Below are 10,551 nucleotides of genomic sequence, written 5' to 3' on the forward strand. Positions count from 1 at the left end.
TTCTTTTTATCAACATTGCTCCAAACAGTAATCCACTTTAGAATATCGAAGTCAAGAAAGACAATTATTCATTATTTTTTCTGACAAGATAAAAAATTAATGTTGAAAGTATCCCAACTACTTTTTATAAAAACATTTATTATATTTATTATTTGTAGCTTTACTTTACTCCTAGTAGCTAGTGGAAAGAAAAATTACTTAAGCATGAAGCTAATTCAACATTATATACTATTACAAAATGGAATAACTTTTATCAAACGAAAGGAGAAACTTATCATACGAATTAAGTTGGGGTTAATTCACATTGACATTATTTCTAACTCAAAATACTTCTAGCTAAAAGATATCCTTGCAATGTGTCTTTGACCTTTTGCAGTTTTTTTTTAATATTTTATTTGAGATTTTCTTTTAAATCTATATTTTATAACTTCTGATGGGAAAGATGTTGAATACTCCATCCGTCCTTTATTAGTTTACCCATTTGTTTTGCACAGAATTTTAGGAGAAATAATATTGTAGGTCATAGAAAAAAAGAGAAACTATTATTTTATATTAAAGTTGAATGGATGTGTGATGAAAAGTTTGTGGTCTCATTCCAAAAATAGCAAAAAAAAGAAAGGAGTAAACTAATAAGGGACACCCTTAAAAAGAATACGGGTAAACTAATAGAGGACAGAGGGAATACTTTGTTAGCTTAACCCGCTCATCAACATTTATACTAATTTGTTGAACCTCATGTATGTTGTGTACATGTGAATTGTTTCATATTGGAAAAAGATAAGAGAATATACCACAATATGAGGTAGAGGAGCTACTCTTATTATTGACAATTCGTTTTAGTATGGAACCTCTTTTGAATTTATATGCGGACCAAACTCTCCTTCTCTATACTGAATTGCCCAGGCCCATTATTGAGGAGACTGGAGAGCTAATATTACCTTGGGGCATTTATAATCATCACTCCCAAACCTATTTTCATTTATGATGAAGTAGCAGTATTATTTCTTTGCACCAAAAGAAAACTGCATTATTTCTGACAAGGACAAGTCTTTTGATTCTGCCGACAGACCCAATATTAGTGAAGAACAGAGATTTTATGTGAGAATTACAAAACCAATGGAATTGGATTCACTATTTTTCATTATTTAGAAGAAATTTTTTAAAACCATAAATCGTCAATGAAGATTTTAAACGATCATATAATAAATGACAACGAGAATTTAGTGGTCAATAATAATTTCAGAATTAGTACGAAGTATTATTTGTCCTATATCATTTAGAGCTATTAGATTCTTATAATCATATTCAAAATATATGATCATGAAAAACATTCGAGAATCATTTGTTTGTCATAATTTTTAGCTAGTGTTCAGCTCGTGTCTCATCACGAAACACTTTTAAACATTTATAAGCAAAGATCATTATTGGACACAATGGCCATGTTTGGTAAATGGCTTTTTCATTAGCTTTTGGCTTTTTAATTTAGTCAAACAAACAAAAAAAGTGTTTGGTTATTGGCTTTTTGGTTGGCTGAAAAGCTGGCTTTTAAGCCAAAATGAAAAAGCTGCATGGAACAACTTTTTGGATTGACTTTTGGCTTGTTAACCCACAAACTCTCTAATAAACAGCCAACAGTCACACTTAATTTTGCCAAACACTTTTGCAAACAGCTAGCTTAAACAACCAACTTAAAAAGCCAATACATACAGCCAATGCTTCCAGCCAGTCAAACAAGCCAACTAAACCAGCCAAAAGCCAAGAACCAACAGCCGATTGTCAAACAACCCCAATATAGGACTAAAAATAAGAAATGGAAGTCTCTGAGAAATGTGTGTCACTAAAGAAATCGTTATCTTCTCAAAATAAAGTGATTAATATCTCTATAAATAAAATGTCAATTCAACATGTTGATCAAGAAGGATGATTATTAATAAACGTGAAAATTATATTGAAACAAATTATTTTTTTTTACAAAAATAACAGTAGTAACAAACAAAATAAGTACATATAAGTGAGTAAATTTATTTGATAAGTCGAATAATTCACAAAAAAAATCACTGTAGTGTCCAAAACCTACATTATCATACCCCATTAAACACCCCTAATAATTAAGGGAGTCTAGAAAAGTAGATAAATAACACACATGTACCCCTACTCCTCCACATAAATCAAACTCCAAAAAAAAAAAAAATAGAAAGTAAAAAAAACAAATTAATTAAACCACATAGCAAAAGCCACTAATAGTGACAAAACTCCGACTCCCACTGAAAAACTATTCCTCCTCTCAGCTCCTGATCTTGTCGATTCCGAAGGCGTCGGTGCCGTCAAATCCGCCGGAGTTCCCCCCGGAGAATTTGCCGGCGATGTTCCCGGACCTGGAGCCACCGGTGACGGCGGTGACGCGGAACCTGACGGTGTCATTGCCGGTGATAGTCCGGCAATTTCCGGCGAACCTGCTGGTGGCATGCCGTATGCCGGAGACATTGACGGTGATAACGATGATGTCGGTGACATAGATGGACCTGCAGTGATCGGAGCACCTCTAGGTGATGACGTGGCGGATGGCGGAATAGCCGCCGAAGGTGACATGGATGGTGACGTGGCAGATGATGGCGGAATAGCCGCCGGAGGTGACGTGGATGGTGACGTGGCTGATGATGGAGGATATGCTGGACCTGGCATTACTGGGGAAGGTGGTGACGTGGCGGATGATGGAGGATATGCTGGACCTGGCATGACAGGGGAAGGTGGTGACGTGGCTGATGACGGGGAAGAAGCTGGGCCCGGAATTACTGGAGAAGGTGGTGACGTGGCGGATTTAGGAGAGGAAGCTGGTCCTGGCATAACAGGAGAAGGTGGTGACGTGGCTGATGACGGGGAAGAAGCTGGTCCTGGCATAACAGGAGAAGGTGGTGACATGGCAGTTGGTGACGTGGCAGGGGAAGATGGGGGTGTAATAGGAGAGTAGGTGGGTCCAGGGGAGGTTTTAGGAGTGGAGGCGGAAGGTGGTGTAGGAGGAGAATAGGTGGGTCCAGGGGATGTTTTCGGGGCCGATGGCGGTGTCGTGTGGTGGTGATGGTGGTGGTCCATGGGTGGTGGTGAAGAGGAAATTGGGGAAGGGGAAGATTTAGGTGGCATAGGAGGATAAGAAGAAGGGATTTGTAAAACTTTAGCAATCATTTTTTGACCTTGTTCACAATGAGTTTTATTACCACTTATGAAGTAAAATGGACCAGGATGGTTTAAATCAAACTCAGATTCACCATCTTGTTTCATCTCTATTGGGTGATCAGTGTTACAACTATCATAGTCCTCTTTACTTACTTCCAACACTGCATCCTCCTCTTTATTATACCTAAAGTCTGCATAACAAAAGTTTTCAATACAATAACAAATGCATTTCATACCATATTTTTTCTACAACTACTTCATAGTTCATACTACTAGTCTACTAAGTTTACAACTATGTTCATTTCCTTGTTGCATTCCAGTTTTCTGAATCAAAAAGGTTTCATATTTGCAATATTCTAACTTTTTCAAGCCATAAGTTGAATTAATCATTTTCATAAAAAAATTTTAGAGACACTTTACTTTTCTACACAATTATTTACATTTGATCAAGTTACATAGTACTTCCTCCGTTCTAAATAAGTGCAATATTTCTTGTTTTCACGTTTGTCAATGCATTATTTTAACCATCAATATTTTTAATTATCAATAAGTAAAAATTATAAAAAGTTGATATTAAAAAAAAACGAATCTAACAAATTCCCACATAACTATGTTTTTCCTAAAATGTAAATTACAAAAGCTAATTAAAATTTAAATTGTGAATTGTAAACACTATATGCAAATGTTACACTTATTTAAAAACGGAAGAAGTATTTATTTTTTATACTTTATATAGCTTATAAAGCAATGAAAATAGTAGTATATCTTTCCTTAAAAAAAAAACAAAATTTGTTTGATTTCGTTTCCAATTGATTGAAAACCCATCATAAAACTTCATTAATCACCTTTTGTGAATCAAAATGGTCTCAGATTTGTACAATTATACTTTACTAACACAGTTTCAAGCTTTATAGGTTAAACTTATCAAATTCACTAGGAAAAAAGAATGAAGTCATAGAAAGGAAATGAATGAAAGAAAGAAAGAACTTACAAAGAGTGTCATGAACACTAAATCGGTTATCTCCAGCCCACTGATTGTAATCCTGGGAAGGATGAAGTACCCATCCTTGTCTGCCATTAACATAGTGCCTAAGAGGGCGAGGTTTAACAGCCTCCGAAGAAGCGAAAGCAAAAGCAAAAGCAAAAGCAAAAGAAAGCAACAAAATACCCAATAGCTTCATAGAAGCCATGGATTGAAGATGACAAATTATTTGATGATGTGCTAAAAAAATGGTGTTTGCAAAAACAGTAAAGTTTGTAATAATGGAGGAGAGTAAAGTAGTGGTGAGAAGAGAGATGTTTATATATAGGAGAGGGGATACTAGAAAGTTCAAATGTGTACGTACAATATGATTTTATTTCCTAGATTAATTTGATAGGATATCTTTATTGGTGGAATTTTGTGTGATTGATCTTAATAGGGAAATAAAAGATATTTTGAAAATGAGTATGGTAAAAAAGAACGGGTAAATTAGGGATAAGAAGGCAAGAAGATTACTGAAATGGGAACTTAGATTATAAGAGGGATTTAGGAAGGAGTAATTAATGAGCTGTCTTTTTCACTGTGGAATAGTAAATTGATTGATATTGGAGTAAGAGACGTGGTTAATGCGAAGACTAGGGATTTAAACTTCGAAATTGTAGTAGACAACGTGTTTTGGGATACAAAAAAGGAAGTGATATTGGGTAATGATATTTTTGATTTACTAATTTGTTTCTTGTCTAAGAAATTTCTTTCAGCTTGAGTTTTATTTGTCGGATTTTAGTTGACTCAGGGCCTGTTCTCCCCAGCTTATTTTCAGTTCAGTTCAGTTCAGTTCAGTCCAGTTCAGTTCAGTTCAATTCAGTTCAGTTCAGTTCAGTTCAGTTCAGTTCAGTTCAGTTCAGACCAGTTTAGTTCAGCTCTTGACAATACTTTTTCTCTCACATATCACTATTCATTTCAGTTCAGTTCATTTCAATTCAGTTCAGTTCAGTTTAGTTCAGTTCAGTTCAGATCAGTTCAGTTCAGATCAGTTCAGTTCAATTCAGATCAATTCAGTTCAGTTCAGATCAGTTCAGTTCAGCTGTTTTATACCGAAGAGAACAGGCCCTCATTGATCCGGTATACAATTTGAGATATATAATTGGAAGCTTGGTTTGGTAATATCATTGTTGGAGTCTAAAATATAGAGCTGATAATTATCTATAAATGAATGAATTCTCCACCCACCCACACTAGATAAATAGGTGTAAACCCAAAATGAGGCGGGTGCTTCGTGTGTGGCGGGACGGTTCGGAGATGGCTGAACTTCTTTTGACTCGTCACCCGCTGTTACCCTCATTTTTAGATGTCAAATAACATTTATTATGGTACATTGAATTGGACATCAAAAGGTTTAATTTTGCTTTAATATAAGGGTCCAACAAAAGCACAAGGCCCATTAGGCAAAGTCAACATAAGTCAAAGTCAATAGAGGAAGACCATCAAGACTATCAAGACACGAAAGCCAAGGGTAATAGAGGAATAAACAATTAGAGAATAATCATGAAATGATTCAACATGAAGAGGAACGTGCATAATAAGGTGATAGTTATTCAACGCCAGAAAGAGATTTTAATCAAATATGATTCAAACATTTTCCCTCCTTAACACGTATGGAAGTTACATATTACGTTTCTCTATAAATAGAGAAACCATCATCAAGCAGAGGACAACGAACAACACATCAAACTGCATTTCTTATTTTCTTAGCGTAGCCTAGTCCTAGCGTGTAGCCAACCCCCTTATGAGGGTTATAGTTTAGATCTTTACTCGTAGAACATGTTCTGGCACCAAGATCTCTAATTCTCCGATTGAAACAAGGAACCATGGAGGTAACAACCTTCGTGTCTCCCCTTTAGTTGTCCAGCCTGACTTATACTTTTATGTGTTGTAATTTTTTTTCAATGTTTATGGTATGTATGGGAATATTATTCTTTAATTAATTAACAGATTAATTATTGTTTGCTTTATTTATTGCATTTCGCCTGAATTTAATAGGCGTTGTAGTTTAATCATTAATTAAATTGCAACAAAGTACGTTAGCAAGATTTTACGTAATTAAAACCGGTAATCCCGAGGGACTAAGCCTCCCAAGGCATCTAGGATCAAACTACTGGTTGTGCATTAACTTGTTTGCAAGGTCAACAAACTGATTTTGCACCAATACATTTTTTGGCGACCATTGGGGGAGGAGAAGATTCATAATCGAATTGTGAAGTTTTTTCTTCGTACTTTGGAAAACTAACTGTAAAAATAGTTGTTTTTAATTTATTGAAATGCCGAAAACACTTTCTAAGAAGAATAAGGAAATTGCTCATGATGAACCAAGTTTCCATAACATGGAAACTAGTTCTTCAATCCCTCCAGAGACAAGGGTGCATGGTAACAATGGTGAACCAATTTATCATGGTCATGAGGAGTCAGTTGGAGATACCCCACAAAGGGATAACTCATCTCCAAGTAGTACTGGTCGTGGACTTATAAATCAAATGTATGGAAAGCTCACAGAGGTAGTAAAGAATTTGCTATTAGAAGTCAGAGAGAGTCAGAGACATCAATTTGACTCTAACTACATAACTCTAGCCCATGAGTCTGCCAGGGTCTTCAAGTATATCCTCCAAAGGATAAGTGAAGAGAATAAACATATGAACTCTAGGAAAATTGATAGGATACTTCTAGATATCAATGATACGCTATGAGTGCAACTTTCACGGCAATGTCCAAGTCTCTTTCTACTGAAGTAGTTACTCGCCTAGAGCCACTAGTAGAAAAACACTATTAGTTAAATGAAAAGCTAGTTAAGGCCTTAGAATAGGTCCCGTTAAATAAAACAAGGGGAAGTTGTGGCACAGCGCCAGACGTTCCTCCAATAGGTTACCCTCCAAGGGTACATTTCTCCCATCCTAAAACTAGAGATCCACTTATCTCAAGCGATCCACAAACTTCCTCCCATGGGCATCAAACAAGGGCAATACCCTTGAGCCATGGAGAGGGTAATCATGGAAATCTTAGGAGAAGTGACGGAATGGCAGCGGGCGTGGAGCCAGGCTGGCACCAAGCGCCAGGACATCATCAACCTTCGTTTTTCATGGGTGGTGGACAAGTTGGTGACAACACACACCAATCTAGACCATCACAAGGAGGACAGAGACAAGGTACTTTTGTTGCAAATAATAATAGTATATGATAAGTGTCTATTTATACATATTTTTACCCTTTAATATAATACTTTTTAGTGTCGTCTGGTGAGTTATATGAGTTAAATAATATACTTTTAGAATATTTTGGTTTAATCACTTGGTAATTATTTTTAGTGTTTAAAAGATGAATTTGTTTCTATATTAATTATTTAGTAATAACCTATCGGAATAGAGTTCGAAAAGATACACTAAATTCGAGTATTACTAATTCTGCAGGGCTGATATAGTATTTTGGTCATATCTCTCTCATACGGAATCAAAACGAGACGATTCAAGTGGCTACGGAAAGCTAAGATCAAAACCTACAACTTTGGCGAAGGAAGCAAAAACTAATTCAGCTGTTTGCTGTGTCGAAATTATACTATAAGAAAGCAGCCCATAACTTTTAATTGTATTAAAGAGTTGAGATATTAAAGATTGAGCCCACATGTACTGCAAAGAACAAAAAAACCTTAGACAGCATAGGAAAGGAAACTGAGGAAAGGAAAAGGGAGGCCATCAATTGTTGTTGGGCTAGAAAAATAATACCACGGGGGGATTGAAAGAGAGGAGGGTTCCTATTACCCTAAATATAACGCATTACAATAGAAAAAAAGGAAAAAGCGGGAGAATGAGATGAAGAAGGGCGCAGAAGAGAAATGAAGGAGGACGAAACAATGGCGGCGAGATTTCAGTCTAGAAATTCGTCTCTAATGAGTTTTCTCTACTCTCTTTATCTCTTTTCTTTGTTTTCATGTCTAATTTAGAGTAGTTTACACTAGTAGGAACATGTAATTGAATCTTGTTATGGGTTTATGAGATTATGATTTATGTTTGTTCAATTAATTAGTTTGATTGGTATTCACATGAAATTCGTTATTTGAGTTTATAATTTATGAATGTTAATTTTAGATTGATCACCTAAGATTTTATTCATGGTTATTTGCTTGGATTAACAGTAATATTATTAGGTTGAAGCTTTCTTATCTGATGTTATTGCTGGAATTTTATGTGATGTTAATTTTAATATAGTTGCAGCTTTCTGGCTTAATTAAAGTTAACTGATTGGTGTTCTTAAAGTGGTCAAGTTTGTTAATTTAATATATGCTTTCATTGTTAAATTGATATATTTGATTAGGACTGAACTTGCGTGCGTTCACGGGTTTAGTTAGTATGAATTATAAAGCAACTAATTTTCTTGCGTTCAAGGGATTATTTGTTAACCAATCTATCTATCAACTAGTTAAATGATTCAATGATTAAACTCTATCTCAAGAGAAAATTACATGTCTCCTATTAGCTTCTTTATTATATTTTAAAACCGAATTTATTTCATGCAATTTATATTTTTAATTTTAGTTTAATAGTTTTAGTATAATTCTGATATTAGAACCCCCCAATTTATAGAATAGTAGTTTTATATATAATTAAATAATCAGTTTAAGATAATAATGCAGTCTCTGTGGGTTCGACCCTTACTTTCCCTATCTATTTGTTAGAGTTAGTGAGTGATTTATAAATTTAATTTTGTTGCGGAAACGACACGCATCAGTATACCATATACATGCACGCCTCCTAACCAACCAAATATGGTTGGTATTCCTTCTACACCTTATGCTTATATGCCTCCTAACAAACCAACTATGGTTGGTACGCCTCATTATGGGAACATTTCAGGGTATGGTCAACCCCAAACTCTATTTGCTCAAGCAACTGGTGCTTATCATCAAGGATACCCACAAATGGACATACATTCGCACCACAAATGGTACAATGAGTAGCCAATTCTACCTTTATGCACAACCAGGAGATCCCTATAGGATATTATTAAAATTAAGCTTTCAATCCTAATCCTAATCCTGCATATGATCATGCAGAAAGTATGGGGTATGGGAATATGGGACACCCAAGAAGTTATCAGGATCCATTGGTAGCACAAATTGAGGCACTAGTCCAAATATTAGCAGGGGACACCTCTAGGAGAAATCAAAGCCAAATAGGTCAAAAACCTTACCTTGAATGGACTAATAGAGCAAATCCATTTCCTATAACGTTTAAGAAACCTGACTTTACCTTGTTTTGTTGGAAATGACAGAGTTTTTGCTGAAGAACATTTAGTTAGGTTCAATTGTCAGTGTAGAGAAGCAACTGACAATGATTTCTTAAAACTTAAAATGTTCTCCATGTCTCTTACTGAGACTGCTTTTTGGTGGTACACTAATTTACCACCAAATTCAATCCATTCCTCGCAAGATATGCAGGTACAATTTATAAATCATTTTGCACGCATTGAGCCAGAAGTGACTTTAAGTGATCTGGCCAGAATCGAACAAAAGTTAGGGGAGTCTGTGGAAGACTACCTATCTAGATTCAAAATGGCCAAGATCAGGTGTCATGTCAGCATTCTCTAAAGAGAGTTTGTACAAATAGATCAAGAGGGAATGTTAATTCAGTTTCGGAAAAGATTTCATGGTCATGCATTTGGCAATTTTGTTAAATTAGCATAATTGCCTGTAAGGTATGAAAGGAACCTACAAGCTGAAAGTGCAGCAAGGCACCAGAGCTTCTTTGCTCAGAATGAAGAGCCCTTCCACTTTGAGACTGCACAAGAAGTGGACGTGGTAGAAATCATTAACGGAGTACCTTATAAATGTTCTCCTTTAGAGAAGAAAGAATTTCTAGTACCAAAGGATATAAAATTTGGACAAAAGAGGACATATACTTCTGATGCCAAAAAAAAAAAAATTCTATCTTTGACTGGTTATAATCTAACAAAAAGATAAAATTAGTATGGAGACATAAAGTAAGAACTATTGCAGAAGTTAAGGGTAAAAAATATTGTAAATGGCATGGTGCAGTAACTCATGATACTTCTGAATGTATTATTTTTAGAAACAAATCCAGGATGAAATTGATAAGAAAAATATCATGTTTCCTGATGATGAAGATGTGAATGTAGTTATAATGGACGAACCATTTGAACTATTATATGGTATGGTAGAGGATAATAATGCCTTTACTGTTAGTTTATAGGCATCTCAAGCGACTGAAGTAGGTAACCAGCTTTTCAACAGATTGCTCGATGAAGGAATCTTAGTTATGCCAAAAATAGCAAATGAGGAAGGGCTGGAAGAGATGTGCAGATGGCACATGAATGGGTCACATACAGCAGACCAG

The 10,551-nt window shown here is 35.4% G+C and overlaps 1 protein-coding gene across 1 annotated transcript; it reads right to left on the reverse strand.

Moving 5' to 3' along the window:
- Nucleotides 1-2,002: 2,002 nt before the first annotated feature.
- On the reverse strand, nucleotides 2,003-4,456 carry LOC104908619 (early nodulin-like protein 2). Its single transcript, XM_010697744.4, has 2 exons — nucleotides 4,163-4,456; nucleotides 2,003-3,362 (listed from the first exon to the last, which is right to left on the reverse strand). The coding sequence occupies exons 1-2, from the start codon at nucleotides 4,359-4,361 to the stop codon at nucleotides 2,212-2,214; spliced, it is 1,350 nt and encodes a 449-aa protein (XP_010696046.1). The 5' UTR covers nucleotides 4,362-4,456; the 3' UTR covers nucleotides 2,003-2,211.
- Between the last annotated feature and the right edge of the window lie 6,095 nt (nucleotides 4,457-10,551).

Source organism: Beta vulgaris, chromosome 4 (genome assembly GCF_026745355.1).
Source record: "Beta vulgaris subsp. vulgaris cultivar EL10 chromosome 4, EL10.2, whole genome shotgun sequence".
In the NCBI taxonomy this organism is placed as follows: Eukaryota; Viridiplantae; Streptophyta; class Magnoliopsida; order Caryophyllales; family Amaranthaceae; genus Beta; species Beta vulgaris.

Excerpts from the sequence above, each read along its gene's own strand:
- LOC104908619 (XM_010697744.4), bottom strand. The coding sequence starts at position 4,361 with ATGGCTTCTATGAAGCTATTGGGTATTTTGTTGCTTTCTTTTGCTTTT. Across the intron at positions 3,363-4,162 it reads TAGTGTTCATGACACTCTTT|ACTTTAGGTATAATAAAGAG; the intron begins GTAAGTTCTTTC and ends TTTGTTATGCAG.